The sequence below is a fragment of the Dothidotthia symphoricarpi genome, assembly GCF_010015815.1.
Source record: "Dothidotthia symphoricarpi CBS 119687 unplaced genomic scaffold P153scaffold_8, whole genome shotgun sequence".
Taxonomy (NCBI): Eukaryota; Fungi; Ascomycota; class Dothideomycetes; order Pleosporales; family Dothidotthiaceae; genus Dothidotthia; species Dothidotthia symphoricarpi.
In genome coordinates this window covers 1,060,383-1,079,087 of record NW_022985015.1, presented here as the reverse complement: position 1 = coordinate 1,079,087, position 18,705 = coordinate 1,060,383, and the positions used below count along the sequence as shown (strand labels likewise).

Sequence of the window (18,705 nt, the reverse complement as noted above, 5' to 3'; positions counted from 1 at the left end):
TGTAAGAACTGGTAGAGAGAGGTAAAATTAAGTGATAGTGTACGTGAGTAGTACTTTGACAACCCCACGAATTAAGTGCGGTAGTTTGACCCATTTGACAAGGTGACAGTTTACGGTTCAGCCTGCTTGTCATCCTCAATTGTTTACCATACAAAGCGTTGTAAAAGAGGTTCCGGATACCAATGTATAAGAAAATCCTCGTCACGGCGAGTCCGAATCGACATAACCCTAATTGAGACGACTAACATTGATGAGTAGACTAGCTTGTTCTTCGTGAAAGCTTTGCGAATATCTACATTGTTCAAACACGTATCCTACTAACTAAGCCATAACTTCTTAGTGATTTCTGATTACAAACCATATGGTCTACAACACTAGATTTTAAATATTGGGTTCACGTTCATGTGCGGTAGGCATTTCCCGAAAACACCCTGACCTCGGCCCGCTATTCGGGCGAATACGGCAGATGACGCACTGCATCGCGCACACGAGCACCCAACTGAACGCCTAGACTGCCATGCCGTTACCATTTATTGCTAATCCTCTTCCCCACATCTTCTGGTTTTCGGCGACGTTCACCTGTTCCACTTTTTCTGTGCCCCATCGAGGAACTTGTTCGAATAGAAATAAAATTGCCCGTAATGCCCACACCGCCCTTTTCGCAACACCGTCGAGACTGGTTGAACGAGGTTTTTGAGATATTTACGAAGAAAGATCAGAGCAAAGGGTTGAAGAAAACGACTGCGAATAGCATCCAGAAAGGAAATTTCCAAAGTGTAACCTTGAAAGCTTGCGATTCGGCTGTTGATTTGAAAGATGGTGCTTCCGCAAAAGATCAAGCAGTGGCTTACCGACCAGGACGGACTTGATAAGTTGAGACTGGAAGAGACGAATTGTTCCATACCAGGTGAAGATGAGGTGCTTGTGGAAATTCATTCTGTTAGTTTGAATTATCGGGACACTGAGGGTATGTACACACCACTGTGATTATCACAGATGCGCATATGGATTTTACTGTGCTAAAAGTCGTCAGTTTGCATGGGTCTCTATAATCATCACAATTCCGTCGAGCAATTACCTGCAGTCGTACCTTGCAGCGACATGTGTGGTATCGTTGTTGCAGTCGGTCCAGTGTCTAAGAACTCTTCTGATCCCTACAAAAACCCGGCATTCGGTCTTCAAATCGGTGATCGAGTCATGAGTACTTTCGCGCAGACCCATCTCACAGGTCAAATCGAAGCCAAAGATCTGGGGAGCGGCCTCGGAGGTCCAGCACCTGGAGTGCTCACCCAGTACCGTGTGTTCCCCACTTACGGCCTTGTGAAGGTTCCTGAATACATGTCCGACGATGAGGCAGCATGTCTCTCTATCGCTGCAATGACTGCATGGATGAGTCTGAACTGTATGCGCTCCAATGGGGAAATCATTGGCAAAGGCGAAACGGTTGTATGCCAAGGAACCGGAGGAGTCTCCATCTCGGCAGCTCAGATTGCTTCCGCGGCCGGCGCGCACACTATCGTCACTTCCTCTAGCGACGAGAAATTGCAACGCGCAGCCCAACTCGGCGCGAAAGATGTAATCAATTACCGTACCAACCCTAACTGGGATGCCATAGTTCTTGAGAAAACCTCAACCCGCGGCGCCGATATTGTGATCGAAGTTGGCGGCGCCACGACTCTCCGCAAGTCCTTTGAGTGCGTGCGATTCGGCGGTCTGATTGCATGCATTGGATATTTGAGTGGCAAGCAAGATGAAGAGGGGGACAGAACGAATACCAACTTGCTGTGCTTGAAGAGGAACGTTACGTTGAAGGGTATTCTTAATGGGCCAAGGGACGAACTGGAGAGGATGTTGAGGTTCTATGAGCAAAAGCAGATCAGGCCGGTCGTTGATCGAACTTTCACGTTTGACGAGGCGAATGAAGCGCTACATTATCTGTTTAGTGGAGGACATTTTGGAAAAGTTGTTATCAAGGTAAAGGCCTGAGTTGGACGAGAATCTGGACAAGTAGACTATTGATGCGCATTGCTAAGAATTTTCCAAGTGCTCATATGTATTAACTATCAACTCAGTGTTACTTGCAGTGGCGCTAACTTAACGGAAAAGGACTATTCGGTGCTTCGTGAGGTGTAGTCACGGCTCAGCATTATATCATACATATGGCATCGTAGATCGTGCGCAGTGTGAGGCATCGTAAACATAACAACGATTGAGCAATGCTTGTGCTCAGCTGGTAAGTACAGTATCCCATGGTCCGGTCAGTTCTGCCCTGCTAGACGGCCCGAGATTGGGATAGCAAAACGCTTGTGGTCGGGTTTGCGCCTGATGTCACATACATCGTTCAGGCAAGTTCCTGATCCATTTTCCAAACGTTTTCTAAAGTGTACCGCTCTTTTTGGGCACACTCTCCTATTCCTAAACGATAAAAGTATAATTTGTTGTTAACGAGACCGATTCTTCGCATTCATATAGCAAGCTATCATCTGCTGTCTCCCACTTTTGCCTCCCATAGGTCAAACCTTTTGTATTACCTCAAAACATCCAAAGCATAACCACGGTGATAACAGTCCATCTTTGAAACCCTTTATCATTGTGATATATCCAGTTGCTAGCGGCAAAGACATCGTTGATGACCTGATTATCTTTAAATACATATGGTGATTTCAGGTAGAGTTCTACACTCCAACTACGATATGGGATCCCCTGTTTTAAGCAGTCGAAGTATTGGAATGCCTCTTTTACTGAGATACGATGGTTGCATTGATGTACGGGGTTCATAGCTTGGCACTTAATCGCTATCTAGGGAGATCGGTAGTAAACAGATAATGATCTAGGTAACAACATAGTTCGTGACTAAAACATAAGGTATGGTTACTATCAGAACTGAGTCCAGGTCCTCAATCTATATATAGATGGGTACATTCGGCAATATTCACTTTGTTATCTCGCCTTTACGTCCTGTCCATGCGGTCTTCGAGTCTTCTGTGTAAGAATGTGACGGACCTGTCCCTCGATCGATACATATTTCTGGCTTCGTATAGTCAACACATCACAGCCTACTCTTCCTTTCGACTTGCTTGCCTCCCTCAAATTCCCTCACTTCTCTCCTCTCCTTTGCTATGCACTCCGCCGACTTCCATCCCCACGACTCATCCTTCTCGGCGCCATTACTCGCTCCATCCAAGATATTGACCACGTATTTGCCCGCGATCGGCAGGAATTTATATGAATGGAAACTCCCGCCGACTGCGACATATAGGTTTCCCACTCTCTTATCTGGATATTGACACATGATCCAATCTCCTGTTGGTGTAACAGCATCATGGCACATTCGCCAGCGATCTGGTCGCCTGTCGTGCAGGAAACCTGGCAATGCGGTTCTTATCACATACTCGCTCTTTCTTTGCAAATCTTCGGGTACCTCGTATTGTTTCCTCGCAGATGGAACTGAGATCTTCCGCCCAGAGGATGTGGTGATAGTGTTGACAACTTCTGTTCTCAAATCGTTGATTTTCAGTGTGCGATTTTGCAAGCTTGGTGGAATGATCTCGACGACTCCTGGTATGACGACGATGGGCGTTTTGGCATCGACTAGCTTCCGTGTTGCTTCTTCGCTGAGGTGGTAGTATGCTGAGATACGGCCCACTGCGGTAATCTGTTGGGCAATGCTACCCACTTCCTGGGTTTGCAAGACGTGTTCGACTGGTGCAAGAAGCACAGTCGTCCATGCACCTGCCGCCAGCACGATCTTATCCGCCTTCAGCACTTCGCCAGTGATCAATCGTACACCCTCAATATTACATCTCTCTGCGTTGAGAACGAGCTCTTCTGCCTCTCCCGTGACACGACGAACACCTCTGCTCTCGGCAAAACGCATGAAACTCGCTGTCGCACTCGCTGCATCGACCCACCCCGCCTTGGAGTCGTATTCACCTTGTTTCCCCCTCGTCTCCAACCCAAGCTCCTCTAACCCCCTCACTCCCACGCCCCACCACTCCTCTGGGTTCTCACATTTCTTATCTGTGTTGCGATCGTCGTATACGACCAGTCCAGTCTGTTGGAAATGCCCCAGATACCCCATCGTCCAACTCCACGTATGCATCACTTCTTGCACCGTTTTTCGATATGCTTCATTTGCATAATGTGTGTGGATGATACGACTACTATCAATTGCGGCTGCGACTCTTTTGTCATGGGAATCGTCAGGTGCCCAACGGTCAACGATTGTTATCCGGGATGGGTCGCGGTATGTTTTGCTGAGATGGAGAGCAGTCGATGTGCCAAATGTACCGGCGCCAATAATAAGGACCGATGGTTCGACATCGTTGGTTGTTTGTGCCATGCTGCACTTGGGTCGGTGTGCCGTCGATAAGGATGGATGTACAAAGGATCAGAGTCACTAGTTGTGTATGCCCGGCTTTCTATGTCCTTGACAGATAAATTAAGCAAGGATGTATCAAGCGGTTGTCAATGACCCTCGCTAACGTTTGATGCAAAGTCCACGTGCATAGATACTGTGTTGTTAGATCTGGGTTTTCATAGCGCCATCGTGGTGGCGCGCATGAGTCGGCCCGCATCCGCTACCGTTGTCAGAATCCCTGCTCGCGTGAAGAGCGGAGTGAATTCCGAGATCCTCAAGACATCGAGAAGTAAGTTTGTTATGAGGTGTAGATAGGCGGGTGAGTGCGTGAGAAAAGAAGATTCAATAGTATGTATTGTGTTTTGGTTCGTTGCTCATGTACAACACTTCTATAGGCCGCAATATGTGACCGGGGGTCAGTACAGTTGGAATAGTAGAAAAAAACCATCATTTGAGAACCCCATACGCAACCTGGTTCTGAACCATGATATAAACACTTGAATTTCCGAAACACACGAATGAAAAGTGAAGATCAAAACTCTACCCATGACACGACTTCGCCGGCCGTATCCAACATCACCGATGTTTCATCCTGTAACCCCACATAGTTCACGAACGAGCTCTCAGTCTTTGAAGCTCCAGTAGATCTCATTCACCTCTTCCTTCAGACCTTCTATCCTCTCCAATTCATGCTGGGTCCACGAAGGTGGATAGTTTGACGTTGAACACGAAACTGAACAATCACACGGGATAGGTATACAATCCGTCTTGTTCTGCTTGATCTGAAGTTCCAAGTCCTTGATATCTGATGTCCAGTCGTTGCGCAAATCGTTCAGAACACGCTCCCAGTGTGTACGAGTAGAGTCCTTCACGCAGCCACTGAGACTGAACTTGACACCCCTGAGGGCTTTGAGGTAATCCCAGGCGAAAGTGAGAAACCAGTCAATCCAGACCTTCTGGCAAGAATGGGTAGCATATGTGTTTGCTTGGGAGGAACACAACGAGATAATATGCCACGGACACGCGGCTTCTTGGTGCTTGGGGCTGATGAATCGTAAGTCGAGCTTTTGTAGGGCCTTGAACGTGGTTAGCACGCTTGCTTGAACCATGTGTACATGTGAGTACTGTGCGGGAGATGAAGCATCAAGCCCGAAGGGATCGCCGCGTGTGGGTATGATGCCGACGAAAGAGAAATAACACGCTGCGGACATCTCCAGCTGTACGTTGCGCAGGAAGGCAACATGGGGTGCCAAGGACTGGATCCCGGTGAGATTCGTGTGAAAGGACGATCGACGACTCGGCTGAGCCCGTGAGTAACCCTTCTCGCCTACGGCTCGAAAGCGTTTGAACGTATCTCGATGTGCCACCTGCATGACCTCCTCCTTGACCTGCTTGTTAACCCTTGTAATCGTCAGGTTGGGGACATGGACGTCCGGATCAAGCTCAGAGCCAGTACGAAATTTGCTTCCATACGAACAACCGGCCCCAAGGGTGGTTGGTTGAGTGCTAGACGGGTCAATGTCTGGTAGGACAACAGATCCTATAACCTGGAGGTATACGGCTTCGCGCAGTTCCAAGGGAAGATCCAAGAGCCTAAATGTCTGGCCGGTACTCTCCCACCAGAGCTGCTGTTCGTTCTGCTGGAGCTCACGGAATCGCATCTCGTAGACATCGTGCCATTCGTAGGACTCTCGGATCCACGCATCTAGCATCGTCATACGACCATCACGACGTAGATCGGAAACAAACATGTTCGCAGCGACTGAGGGCTCACCGGGAACGATATCGATGGCAACGGTGCGCCGGAAGCCATTCGAACATAGGGGTTCGCTGAAGGTATACCACTGGTGGTCATGAACGTCCGGCACACTGCTACAGTTCATGTGGCTGTGTAGAGCCTTGACATCGTCGGAGTTTGCGCAAGTAACCACGAGGAGATCTTTCGTGTCCGTGTATTTGTGGCTGTATCTGGCGAGAAAGGAAAAGTTGCGCCTGCGCTCTTGTGCAATGAACTTGGTGGCAGCGTCAATGACTAGGTCAAGAAACGAGAGAGAGGTAATGCTGGGTATACCATCCTTCTCTGTGCCGTTGTTGACTGTCATGGCGTTGGTGACTGTTGAGGGAGGGGGGCTCATGGGAATTGTCAGTTTTGCCATGGAAGACGGTTCACCCTGACACTCGTGCTCAGAACTCAATATACAGTCTTCGCCATCGTGCATTTGCGGTCCTGCTCGCCCGACTAGAGCATCATCCGTGGTTGAGATGTTGCTTGGTCGTAAATCAGTTGAGTAGAATCTCGTGGAAGTGGCTGGGCCCTCTGAATTTGAGCTCGCTTCGTGCAACTGCTTTTTGTCAAGGTCCACAGTTGTGAATAGTTCGTGCAGTCGCTCCATGTCGGTTTCCGGGTGACGTGGTGTTTTTGGAAGCTGGCGAACTGTATCGGAGTAATGTGCGAGAAACTCGCTGACCCAAAGATGGAGAGTTGTAAGAGAGAGACTGGAGTGGTGACCAGGTCAAGAGCGTCGCACAACAGTACTAACCCGATTCGTCGAACCAGGAGTGATTGGTGAAGGTGAGGAAGGTACAGCTAGATGAAGGTGAGGACTGCGGAGCTGAACTCAAGACCAAGTTTGCCCAATATTCGAGCAAAATATCTATCAACAGCACTGAGAGGGTACTCATATCTGGACGTGAGCTTCTGGTGCAGTAAGCAGGCTTGCTCTAACGGGTCACAGGCCGAGCTAGAGTATTTGAGGGCCCCAGTGTCCCAGTGACGGCAAGGCTGACCACAGTTCTGGATATCGTTCCCCAGCCCACATCACGAGAGTCCTGTTTTATCTGTGCCCGCATACCCAATGTGTTGTCCTGTTTACCAACACGGCTTTTGTTGTCCGCGGATGAGTTGGCGCTGCATTCTCTTACTTGTGTTATGGTCTGACCGAACATCACGACATGCCTCAACGAACACGTCAAGTAATTGTGAAAAGTAATGCATGCAATTCATTTCGTAGTAACTGAACGTACGACTTGGCCCCGAACCTGATAAAAATGGGTATCTAAGGTCTTCTTACACTTCTTACGCGTATGAGCTTGAATCGCAGGTGAACGGGCTACGCACAGAGCCACCTGTGTACTGGCTCAAAATATCCTGCACAGACGCGTACGTACCGCAACCAAGGACTATGATACCAATCACAAAACAGATGGCATTCACAATGCTCAAGGCGATGTTGTGTGCGTTCGCATTCCACTTGCCGACTTTGACGAGCTGGAACCAGAAGAGTGCTGGAAAGTAAAACGTGAAGCCAGAAATGAACAGCGAGGATATCAGACCAAGCAGTGCGTTAAAGAAGGGGATGGCCTCAGCAATGACCCAGCCGATGATCGTGATGGTGGTGATCAGACCGACCCAGACAATCCAACCCTTCATACCCTTGACATATCGAATGGTTGGGTTTTCAGCAAAAGCACGGTCGAGAATGTAGCGTCCAACAACGGTGCCGTTGATGCTACCAGATATGAAAATAACGGGCAGAGCAACACCGAAGGCGATACGCGAAACGGTATGACCGGCAGACAGTAGCGCAGGTGACCCCACATCACGCCCAACAAAAGCGTAAATGAGCGCACCAGTGACGGTGTAGATGAAGATTTCGATGAGTCCGAGCGCCCAGATAGATTTGACGTAATCCTTGGGTGTGTGCATTTCGGACATGAACGAAAACTGGCAGACAGCGAACGAGTACGCGAAGATGATGTTGGTGGTTGCCAAGAAAGCTTGGTAGAATGTAACGTCTGCTGGTGGCCATGCGGACCAGTTCACAGCACTGAGGCCTCCGGGCGCGTCGTGAGCTTGAACACCCGTTGCGACGATGGTGATCATGATGGCAATCAGAATACTGGCAAAGTCGATGTAGCCGAGGATAGCGAATTCAGCGAAAGACGGTGGCAGAGACAGGATCAACAGGATGATCATGGAGATGACACCCCAGACAAGTGCGCAAATGGCGTAGTTGTCGATGATGGTGATGAACGCAATGGTTCCAGTTAAGGCGTGCGACCCGACTAGCAGGATCAAGAACAATGCAAACATGACACCCGTCAACTCGTAACCAAAACGTCCCCAGATGAGCTGTACAGCGTCTGAGTAATGGTTGACATGCGGATATTTCAGCTTGACTTGGCCAACGACGTAGGATGTGTAGATGGCGATGAGGCCGAGCCCAACGCACATGATCACACCAGCAACCATACCAAGCGTTGCGAAGGCGCTAGGGATACTGAGCGAACCGAGGGCAATGGCCTCGACAATCAGGCAGACGGTGAGTCGTTTCCAACCTAACCTGTGGAACTTCTCAGATCCTTCGTGCACTGTTACAGTGCGATCGATCGGGGCGAGTTCAGGGTCGCTCTTCTTTCCCTCCGAGGAAAAGTCGTCCATGTGGTGCGGGTTCTGCGCATAGCCATTGTTGGTGGGTTGCATGAGCCCCGGGGCGTGAGGTACTTCTTGCATTTTGGAAAGAATGTCAAGGAACAGATGGGTGGAGAAGAAACGTCGACGGGTGAAGCGAGTTTTGTAGTTGAAAGTGCTGGCACACAGTTGGTGGTTGGGACTTTCCTCCTAAAACGGCGCTATTGTCGGGAGGATGTCGCGGTGCAAAAAGCCTCTTCGACCTTGGGACAGGATGCGGGCAAGATAGCGGAATGAGATCTAGCGAACCAAGAAGGACACTATAATAACTACTCCAACGGTCCAGATAAGGCGTCGCGGTACCGTTAAATCCGGGACTGGGAGGCAATGATGTCAACGAGATGATCTGACGAGCGGTCCGACTCACGATGGAAACACAACCACCACCAGAAGGCACGGTAGTAGATTTATATTGCAAGACCTTATCTCTCCGCACTACCGCGTGTGTAATAGAAATGGCACAACTACTTTCTCTCCACGCGCCCCAGGATTCCGAGTTTGACCGCCACCGAGCGTTGGGGGACTTACCTTGCACCACATGCCTGAGAGTCAATAGGTTCGACGTCCCACTTGGTGCGTAGCATTTGACGTAAGATTTTGAAAATTTTACGTGCAGAGAGGTGACAGAGGGACGTGCGGTGTCTCAGCGTCTGGCGATCCATACAAGACGAGCCGTGACATCACGACAGGTGCGCGTGATGAGGAAGTGGTTGCTGCAGTTGTTGAAAGGCCTGATAAACGGTAGTGATTGATGCACAGTGACGAGGACATGCGAAAGAGGCTGGCGAGATGCAGCCTTACCCGACAAGTGCACAGCAACGGCCCTTAGAGATGATGGGGACAAGCATTTTCGGTCCGCGCCATCCCGGCTAGCGGGGCAGTGGCGCGGTCTTGTCTTAATTACCCGAATAGGCACCGAGCAAACTCTGTCGCCAATACAACCGACGTTGACCGCCCTCTAGTCCAGTTCAAGTAATTCGTGACATTAAATCTGGTGATCTCGCCTCATTCGCGAAGATGTTCAGATTCGGCCCGTGTGACGAAACAAGCTTATCTCGCCGATATACCAGGGGACGAGTGTATGGAGCAGAGCGCTGACCAGTAGTCCTTTACTTTTGGATCTGAGGAGAACACGATTCGAGCAATTCTTATACCCCACGTGGGCTTGATCTTGTTGGGAACGAAATGATACTGCGCGGCGTGAAGGGCGATTAAGATTTTGGTCCCTGGAACTGTGCATGGGTTGGTGGTTGGCAAGCGCGCTTGGGGTCGTGCGGGGAAGTCGTTTGAGAGGAACGAACCGTCCGTTCGACACCACAAAGACCGCGATCAGCATGCTGGCGGTGCTGGGTCTGTATTGTTCTGGATCTGCGTCTTGAGAACACTATCGACAGTAAACCGGGGTAGCAATCAACGTCTAAGTGGGCCTGGGAGTGAGGAAGAAGTCAAGAATCTGTCGTATGTAATTTCAACCATGTTTGTGTCAGGATGTCCAAGAATGTGTATCACACTGTCTCGATGTTCTATTAACGGCACAAGACTACACACTGTTGTCAAAGCGGTGTGACACAGTGCGTACTTTGCTCTCGTTCGCTAACTTATTGCTTAGTGTTATATACCACAGTCTTCAATGCATCCAATACATGCGGGTCAGATTCTTTCTCCTGCACACCTCTTCTTCTCCTGCTTGCCTCGAGCTCTTGCAAATGCGCATTATCGGCAGTCGATTCAGTTGTAAATCTGAACTCACGATGTTCGCCTGTGTAGTGTCAGCCGAAATACATGGAGTCGAATCATGTGTACATACAATTCTTGTACGCCGTGCCTATCATTGGGTCAGCGACATCCCAGTCCTCGGTTAGGAAGTGCGCAAATGCGCCGTGCGTGACTAGAAGAATCTAATCAATTAATACAGTACGCCAAGGGGCAACCGTAGACTGTGAACGCACCTGCTCTTCGGGACGTTGGAGCAACCAATTTCTCAAATCCTGAGCTCGTTTGAGAATAGTCTGTTTTTCATACGCCCAGTAGCCTTTCTGAAATCTGGGTCAGTGCATATACAGACGTCTATAGAGTTAAACTGACTTTGCCGTTCCATCCCTTAGAGACCGCCGAAGCATCAATCTTGTCCAAATCGAATTCTAGTTCTCCTTCTAAAAACAGCCCAGCAAGGATTTGTGGGAAATCGGCGGCAGAATCTGCCAGACCAGTGTCACATCCTTTATCGGTGACTTCTTGTAGTGATGGCAGCAGTATGAACGGAACCTCTGCTCGTGCTAGGGTTGGCCCGAAACATAAAGCCGCAGTCTGTATAGTACGGCGAAGGGGTGACGCGATCACAATATCTATGTCGTTATGGTGTTGGAATACAGATTTCAGATCGCGACATTGTCCTTTGCCTTTGTCGGTCAGGACAGCATCGCGAATGGTGTAGTCACGCTGCAGTCGCGTAAGTTCATGGCGTCAATAGATACAAGTCTACATACGATCACATTGTGCTCGCCCTGTGCATGGCGAACAAGGTGAATCTTGGGAGGCATGCTGCCTTCGCTGGCGCTGCACGCTCGTGGTTTCTTTGTTAGCGGAAGGTGAGTCACCAGCACTCAATTGATAACGTAGGCCTCAATGCTCGAGTGATGATGTTGAGAAATCCGAGCTGTGCTCACAGCTGTCGAAGGGATTTCTGGAGACCTAGGATCAGCGCTTCTCCGTATCTGAGGGCGCTGGTTATCTTCGTAATATTCGTCGCTGTGAACATCGTGATCTCACCACAAGCGGCAGGGGTACCGAAGATCATGACGTGATAACTCGCACTAGCCTATCTGGGACAATACGGAAGGCCGAGAACTTGCAAAACGTGAGTTCCCAAGCTTGCGTGTGGTGCCATTGTGTGAATATGTGCAGGTCAATTTTCATTCCATCTAAATCGCACGACAAATCCTACGACAAATTCGCGCTTCGAACGTCGTTGGCTCCTATGAGGACTGACTGTGGCAGACTTCCAAAGGTATATCGTCTACACCTTTCCTCTCCGACTGAATCACCGACCTGGCATTTGCGTGTTGTCCTCGCCATCAAGAGTTCACGGAACGGCTGCTTCTGTCACTGCTGCGTCTCAAGATCTTTGCACCTCAAGCTGCTTATTCTTGATCGCAAAACTGTTCATATTGCGGAACCTGCCACGCTCGTGGTCGAAAACCGCGATGGTCTGCTATATGCTAAAGGGTGGTTATGGTTGGAAAGGGGCCGACGATGTGGTGGTATTTGATGCCGGAGATCGTGTTCACAAAGGCAGGTATCCGGTGCTACCGCCTTGACATTGATCTGAGTGTCATCCTCACCCATCTCACTTGATTGTATGGTTGTTAACTCACTCCAACAAATATAGCCATCCCAATAGGCTTTCGATCACAATTTCCAGAACACTTGAGGTTCGTTGTTTCAATTACTCGATGATGTCATGCTCAGAAAGACCATGGAACCAAGACTAGCGTGAACCGAACAAGCACGCTACTCAGCGTCCCTCTTTCATTACAAGCCCATAATACACCAGAAGCATCGCATCATGTCTATTCCTACTATTGTTGATGGCTAGCATACCACCAAATCGGGGACAGATGCCACAACCACAGACATGGGCCCTATCAGTGCGGAGGCCGCTGCATGTTCTGAGATCATACATCTTTGGATGACGAGAGTGTACGCCAAGAAAAGTGCAAAACTACGGTGGGACGGATTGATCTTCATCGACACGACCCGAAAATATAGGATAGATGGGTATGAGGAGATGAACAGAGCTGTACACCGGTATCTGCTTGAGGCACGCTCAGGAGTGATCCTGTGCAACAGGTGGAGATACTCTGGGTTATAGGCATATTAGCCTATACACCATGTTGAATAAACAAACATCTATGGTTCTCAATTTGTACCACTTGTGGGGCAGACGAGTGTCAGTCCGATAGACACTTCCCGACCCACGACCTGCTATTGTTGCTCATTCGCAGGCGCACATGATAAATAAGCGGTGGTAAGTTATCAGTTCCCATCACACGCAGTATGGGCAAGTTAGGGGTTTCTTCAAGTTCCAGCTTGCTCGTGACGTGACACCTGACTCCTACAGCCGGCTTCATTGGCTTTCACCGGTGTTAAATACGACGGCTATTGCCACTGTACAGAATAATAGCAAAGTCTTGAATAGTAGCGACGCCACTGCAAGCTTCTGGTTATCCTGGAAACTTAAGCTTCACCGCACATCCATTTTGTCGACTCAACACTCACCACCTTCGATCTTGTTACACTGCCCTATGCACTGAACCCCTTCTTCGATTTCTCTTCCAGCGCGTCTGCTACGTCCAGCCAATTTTTTCTCGTCTGTACGCGTGTCGCATCTCACAAAACTTCGCCCGGTGTCCACGATGAGCCTTGTCAAACATTCAGAAGCCTCGCCTGAGCGCGACACCTCCAACATCGCTCTACCCACCATCGAGATAGGTGGACAGACGGCTTCTACGGTGACCTCCATTACCATCAAGAGCGAGCCCAAATCATCTATTCTCAGTACTTCGACGCCTGAGTTCACTGCTTGCCGAGAGCATGATCTTGTGCCTGCTAGCGACATTGCCAACGAAATTGGCAAGAGCTCACCTACCTCTGACTATGGCTCACACCATCGTAGCTCCACGCGTAAGTACTCCCCGCTTCTATGATAGCCACATCTTTCTGAGAGTTGATCAGATCAGTCCTCCTCCGGCTCCAACAAAGAAAATGCATCATCTAGGCCCATTGCTTCACCGCGCCATCTCAAGCTGAAACCCCCCAGCCATGAGGCAAATACTCCTGGGAACAACACCACCGCGAAACATATCAATAGTAGCTCCCCAGTCTCGACATCCGGCTCTTCTAACGGCTCCGGCCTGAAGCTCAAGCTCCGAGGTGTGCAAGGCGCGCTGCAAGAATGGAATGAGAGTGCGGTTATGCAGCCTGTCGCCGCCAGTCTTAGCGGAGTTGCTCGCCACAAGCGTGCCTCTTATGAAGAAGCTACCTACGATGAGGATGATACCGACTCCGAGATTGAACTCATCGCTCCCACTGCGCGTGTTAAGAAAGCCGCCAAGCCTGTTGTGAAAACGCGGTCTCTATCCCCCGTTACAAAGGGGCATGTTCGCACTACTACCATGAACAAGAATAAAAAAGCGAAGCTTAGCCACCACAGCACCTCCGATGACGACGATGTTGGCGACGTACTGTTTGATACCGGCGAGGAGAGCGAGTTCACCGACGAAGCCAACGCACAAAAGCTATCGCTCATGACACCTGTTATGAAGCGAAACAAACGCATCCTCAACCTGGACAAGGCTGAGCATACACGGCTCGTCGCTAATGCCACTAAGGTTGGCGCCGAATACTACGATAGCGACGAATCCGATGTGGCTGGGCCCGTGAAAGATACGACCAAGCCGCATCTCTTTCGCAATGTTAGATGGGGTGCTCATGCTACAGACTATTCCGACGATGCCCAGTTTCCCACTGAGCCCGAATTGTAAGACTTTTTTCGTGTACCTACACTCATTGCAAAACTTGCTAATGACTTACCAGCACCCAATTCGTCCCCGGCCGCTTCGAACTACAGCCCGACAATACTGTGGCGGATCAAAAGGCTAAGCTCATCGTAAAGCTCACCGACATCCACGGTAAAAAGCGTATCTTTGCGAATCCTCCGCCGCGTGATTGGAACGATCAGGTCGCTATCACTGCGCTCAACAAGCGTACGGTGCAGCAGATCCGACGCAACACCCATGTTCGCTTCCGCGATGTCGTGGTTGCGTATGTAGCTGAAGAGCGCAAGTGGATCTTGGACAATCTCACCAATGGCAAGCCAACGAACGGCTGGAAACGTTTCGTCGACGAATTCAATGCGAAATTTGAGGGCAAGGTGATTGAACATGTGGGGAAGGCTAGGCCATTCAGAACGCATTCATCGCTGACGAAGGAGGTTGAGCGCTTTGGCGCGAAGTGGTATTCGAAGGGTCTTGTGCCGGTGCCGTTCAAGCATAGTGTCAAGAGAGGTTCGAAGAGGAGTGAGTTGTAGTGGCTCGGTTGACCTGGTGTGTCTGTTGAGTCTAAGATGAGTATCCGTGGCTTCGTGTGTTGATAAATCTGGATATAACAGGAGATTGTTCGAGATGTGTCGAGCAGGTATTCTGTCTGAGAGAGTATGTTGATGCACATTAGGTTGCAGATAAATACAGATTAAGGGCTAACGCTCGAGCACTGAACCCTTGTATCGTTCTCACCTCGTACTATCAAAGTATTTATATTTGTCCTGCTGATATCATTCTTGTCCGTTTTTCTTTTGTACATGCACTCAACACCCTCATGCTGCCATGTTGCATAAATATTGGTTTGCGTTACAAACAACACCCATCTCGCTCTCTTACATATAGTCTGATATGACTCAGATTACCCTGTGTATATGCTAGGCTTGTTTTTTCTACCTCACTTACCTTACATGAAAACCTTTACATGATCTCCCCGTATTCCCAGATGCCGCACCTCCCTCATCAACCTATCCATATTTCTTCTCTCGCTACACATCCCAGCGATCTCCTCCCAAGAAACTCCATGACCTGTTGCCGCCCTAGTGGTGTGTTGTCCACCTCACTTCTTCTGTTCCAGTAAACACATCCACAGTGTCCAAAAAGCCAATTGTGGTATCTGCATCAGTATCTCCCCATTGCTCAAGTTCCGGCAGCTTATTATCAAGCGGAGTGTCAAGTGTTATGCGAGATGTGCAGAAATACAAGGATTGAGTTCGTGCCGAGGGGGTGCTTTAGAACGTTGTGCTAGGCGGCGGGGGGATATGTGCCGCTAAATACACGGGCGACAAGAGTGGCGTATTGGATGAGGATGTTGACGCCCAGATTATTCTGCATGGTGGTGAGGATGTGTGACGTGTAGCAGGGCGTTGAAGCGAAGGGGTCGTCGATGTTCATAGTCGCCATGATTTGGATGCGGCTGAAGTTTGTCGAAATGAACTGGGGATTTGCTGATGCAGCGAACTAGATGGTCATTATTCTGGCTATCTCGATTGACTTGAGAGTACAATGTGGTATTGTTTTGGGGTAGAGGTTGTGGATAGCGGCGTGATATACGTGTCTCGGAGGTAAAATTTTACTGGAGGGAGTTTAGGGTCGATATACATGACTCCTACATTTCGTTATTAGTGGATTTGGAATTGAAGAGCAACCATGGTTCGTATAGATGGGTGATGATGAGGTTCACTTAGCTTTCCACCGTTGTATAATCATCTCCTCCAAGTGGAAAACATCGCAAAGAGACGTTTAAGAAAAGTTAGGCCAAAGAAGAGCCTTTTATTGGCAAGAAAGATCAGATTATACGGACTACGCCGCATATCTTCTCCTAGAAACTTAAATGATTGTCACGGTCTGTGAATGTATTTCAAAGGCTTCATATCGGGCATTGACGAAACACATCGAAGCCAGCACGGTGAACAGCGCGTTCAATATTCAAACGACATGAGTTATCGTGTCATAGAGGAGTCAATAGACTTTTAGGAGAACCCAAACGTCATCCAGTCCTTCGTGTACACTCAGTCTAACTAATCCGTCGTCACCAACATATCCGCCAATGGAACTATACCATGGTCACTATTCAGAACACCTTCACCACGACCGCCAAACTCACTGCGTTCAAGATGCTCATCTCGCAACGCGATGTCGTCCGTTTCCGAGTTACGACTCCAGTGGACAGTGTTCTTCTTACCGTCAGAATGCTCCAGAACCTTCAGATCCCCTGCCGCAAGATCATAGATCAGACCCGTAAGCGTCAACCCGCGCTCAGAAATAGCTTTCCTAACAGCAGGATGCCGCTCGAGCACATCGATCGACTGATGAACATTAAGTTCCGCAAGGCGGGCGGACCGTGCATCGTCGCTGGGGAGGCTGTCGAGCTCGAACTTGTGTTTCCGGCGGAGTCTGGGAGAGAGAGAAGAGTTAGTTCACACCTTATAACATGAGAAACACTGCAACACCACAACACGCACGTTCGCCCACGAAGCTCAGAAAACAAATAACTCACTCCCTAACAGGCTCCAGCCACTGATTCAGTGTTACTCCTAAATCCGCGTCTCCCAACGCTGCATTCGCACCCCCACACTTCGTATGCCCGCACACCACCACCTTCTTAACCTGCAGATGCGTGACCGCGTACTCGACCACACTCGCCGCGTTGAGATCATCCGCATGCACCGTATTGGCGATGTTGCGGTGCACAAATATGTCCCCGGGCTTGCAGTGGCACACGGTCGTCTCGGGGACGCGGCTGTCGGCGCACCCGATCCATAGGATTTCTGGTGCTTGACCGGCGGCGAGGGTGGTAAAGGCGTGGGGGTCGAGCGCGGCGGTGCGTTGTGCGTAGAGACGTGAGCCGGTTACGAGGCGGTCGAGAGGGTCTGTTGGAGGTGAGCTCCATGGGTGGATGATGGCAAGGGGACTGTTTGGGTTGGTCGATGGAGGGTGTATGATGCTGCGTTCATCTCAAGAGCTCGAGTAGCGCTCAATCACATATGACTTGCGTTGCATACACATCTCAAATCTTTCATAAGTGCACAGAGAAAAGAGCCACTGACCTGCGTGCGTCGTCATATTCAGATACAGATGAGTACGTAACAATTCCTACTCGAGCAAAGTCCGTCAATATCGTCAACCCCTAGGATAAGTAGGAGTAGGAATGGATTGAACGTCCAAGAAAGCAGTGACAGCAGTAGATAAAGACGAACCCCCATAGTCGAACAGCCTCAACAGTACCACGACAAAACGCCTCCAGCTGACACGATTCCAGCACGCGGGCAGCGAGGAAACAAAGCCTGTGGAAGGAAACCTTACGTATGAAGATTCACGACATGCTGTTGTAACTCTGGTATTCACATACGTGCCATCTCGTGGGCAGGTGGGTGGGTGGAGAGCGTTCTCGTCGGAAGGAGAAGCAGCGGGTGACTATCTAACTAGTTAGCTAAACAAGTGTCATTGCAACGCTCTTTCCCATAGACTACTGTGGTCGCAGCAGCCCCTCAGGGATGGAAGGTCACATCGATACTTGTGTTTTGTATCCACACATGTCTGGATACGCAGTACACTGCCATTTTCTTCACTCTTCTACGTCTTTACGTATTCTGTCACCACATTTCTCCTCGTCCTTCCTCCACCTCTTCTCCTCTCTTCTATTACTGCCAATTCTTCCAAACGCAACCACGCACAAACGAGGGGAACTTCGCACCACCATCGCACAGCGCGCGATTCGATGTGTGCCCAAGCGTCAATGCCCCCCTATGTGTCATTCATATTGAGAAGCAGGCAGTGGTGTGGGTGTCGTGTAGCGTGGTATGCTATAACACGTCATGATATAGTATAGTATACGACATGCTAGCAAAGCTCTGCTTACGTCCGTGTTCCCACTGTGAGATGAGTCAGTAGTATGTACAGGCAGTCCGAACCTCTCGTCTTCCGCGCACAGCAGTAGTCTGTACAAGGATACCTATCAGCAACAGCAGCAGTGGACAACAGTAGACAACACAAAAACAAGTTGGTACGAGTAAGAGCAATCTTTTCATTCCATCATCAAATCATCACCACCACACTCACACAGACACTCACACATACACAACAATACTCCCCAGTCTACATATTGAAAAGAAACAGTAATCTCACCACCCGCACAAAGTCGCCGTAAGATATTCGCATAAACCCCTTCCCCCTCACTCAGTCCACTCTCGCGCCTCGCCGCCAACCACAGGGGCGATAAAAAAGAGCCCACCCCTTTATGCCATCGATAGGATATGTCGCAAAAACAAAACATG

General features: G+C 49.5%; 7 protein-coding genes across 7 annotated transcripts; 2 read left to right on the top strand and 5 right to left on the bottom strand.

The window, feature by feature from the left end:
• The first annotated feature begins 566 nt into the window (after nt 1–566).
• Nucleotides 567–1,996, top strand: P153DRAFT_366122 (NAD(P)-binding protein). The gene is made up of 2 exons (XM_033667976.1): nt 567–967; nt 1,034–1,996. The coding sequence occupies exons 1-2, from the start codon at nt 817–819 to the stop codon at nt 1,984–1,986; spliced, it is 1,104 nt and encodes a 367-aa protein (XP_033524930.1). The 5' UTR covers nt 567–816; the 3' UTR covers nt 1,987–1,996.
• An 823-nt stretch (nt 1,997–2,819) lies between these two features.
• P153DRAFT_422417 (nucleotide-binding domain-containing protein) lies at nt 2,820–4,342 on the bottom strand (the record flags this gene model as incomplete). Its single annotated transcript, XM_033672367.1, has 1 exon — nt 2,820–4,342. The coding sequence occupies one exon, from the start codon at nt 4,340–4,342 to the stop codon at nt 3,050–3,052; it is 1,293 nt and encodes a 430-aa protein (XP_033524929.1). The 3' UTR covers nt 2,820–3,049.
• Nucleotides 4,343–4,983: 641 nt separating this feature from the next.
• On the bottom strand, nt 4,984–6,462 carry P153DRAFT_288711 (uncharacterized protein; the record flags this gene model as incomplete). The annotated part of the gene is made up of 1 exon (XM_033663609.1): nt 4,984–6,462. The coding sequence occupies one exon, from the start codon at nt 6,460–6,462 to the stop codon at nt 4,984–4,986; it is 1,479 nt and encodes a 492-aa protein (XP_033524928.1).
• A 974-nt stretch (nt 6,463–7,436) lies between these two features.
• On the bottom strand, nt 7,437–8,801 carry P153DRAFT_375265 (uncharacterized protein; the record flags this gene model as incomplete). The annotated part of the gene is made up of 1 exon (XM_033669574.1): nt 7,437–8,801. The coding sequence occupies one exon, from the start codon at nt 8,799–8,801 to the stop codon at nt 7,437–7,439; it is 1,365 nt and encodes a 454-aa protein (XP_033524927.1).
• A 1,536-nt stretch (nt 8,802–10,337) lies between these two features.
• Nucleotides 10,338–11,582, bottom strand: P153DRAFT_366119 (phosphoglycerate mutase family protein-like protein). The gene is made up of 5 exons (XM_033667975.1): nt 11,318–11,582; nt 10,917–11,270; nt 10,781–10,867; nt 10,639–10,729; nt 10,338–10,590 (listed from the first exon to the last, which is right to left on the bottom strand). The coding sequence occupies exons 1-5, from the start codon at nt 11,369–11,371 to the stop codon at nt 10,430–10,432; spliced, it is 747 nt and encodes a 248-aa protein (XP_033524926.1). The 5' UTR covers nt 11,372–11,582; the 3' UTR covers nt 10,338–10,429.
• A 2,123-nt stretch (nt 11,583–13,705) lies between these two features.
• On the top strand, nt 13,706–14,919 carry P153DRAFT_338431 (uncharacterized protein; the record flags this gene model as incomplete). The annotated part of the gene is made up of 3 exons (XM_033665786.1): nt 13,706–13,990; nt 14,129–14,370; nt 14,427–14,919. The coding sequence occupies exons 1-3, from the start codon at nt 13,805–13,807 to the stop codon at nt 14,917–14,919; spliced, it is 921 nt and encodes a 306-aa protein (XP_033524925.1). The 5' UTR covers nt 13,706–13,804.
• Nucleotides 14,920–16,449: 1,530 nt separating this feature from the next.
• P153DRAFT_375263 (carbonic anhydrase) lies at nt 16,450–17,494 on the bottom strand (the record flags this gene model as incomplete). Its single annotated transcript, XM_033669573.1, has 3 exons — nt 16,450–16,825; nt 16,929–17,301; nt 17,479–17,494. The coding sequence occupies 3 exons, from the start codon at nt 17,492–17,494 to the stop codon at nt 16,450–16,452; spliced, it is 765 nt and encodes a 254-aa protein (XP_033524924.1).
• Nucleotides 17,495–18,705: the final 1,211 nt, after the last annotated feature.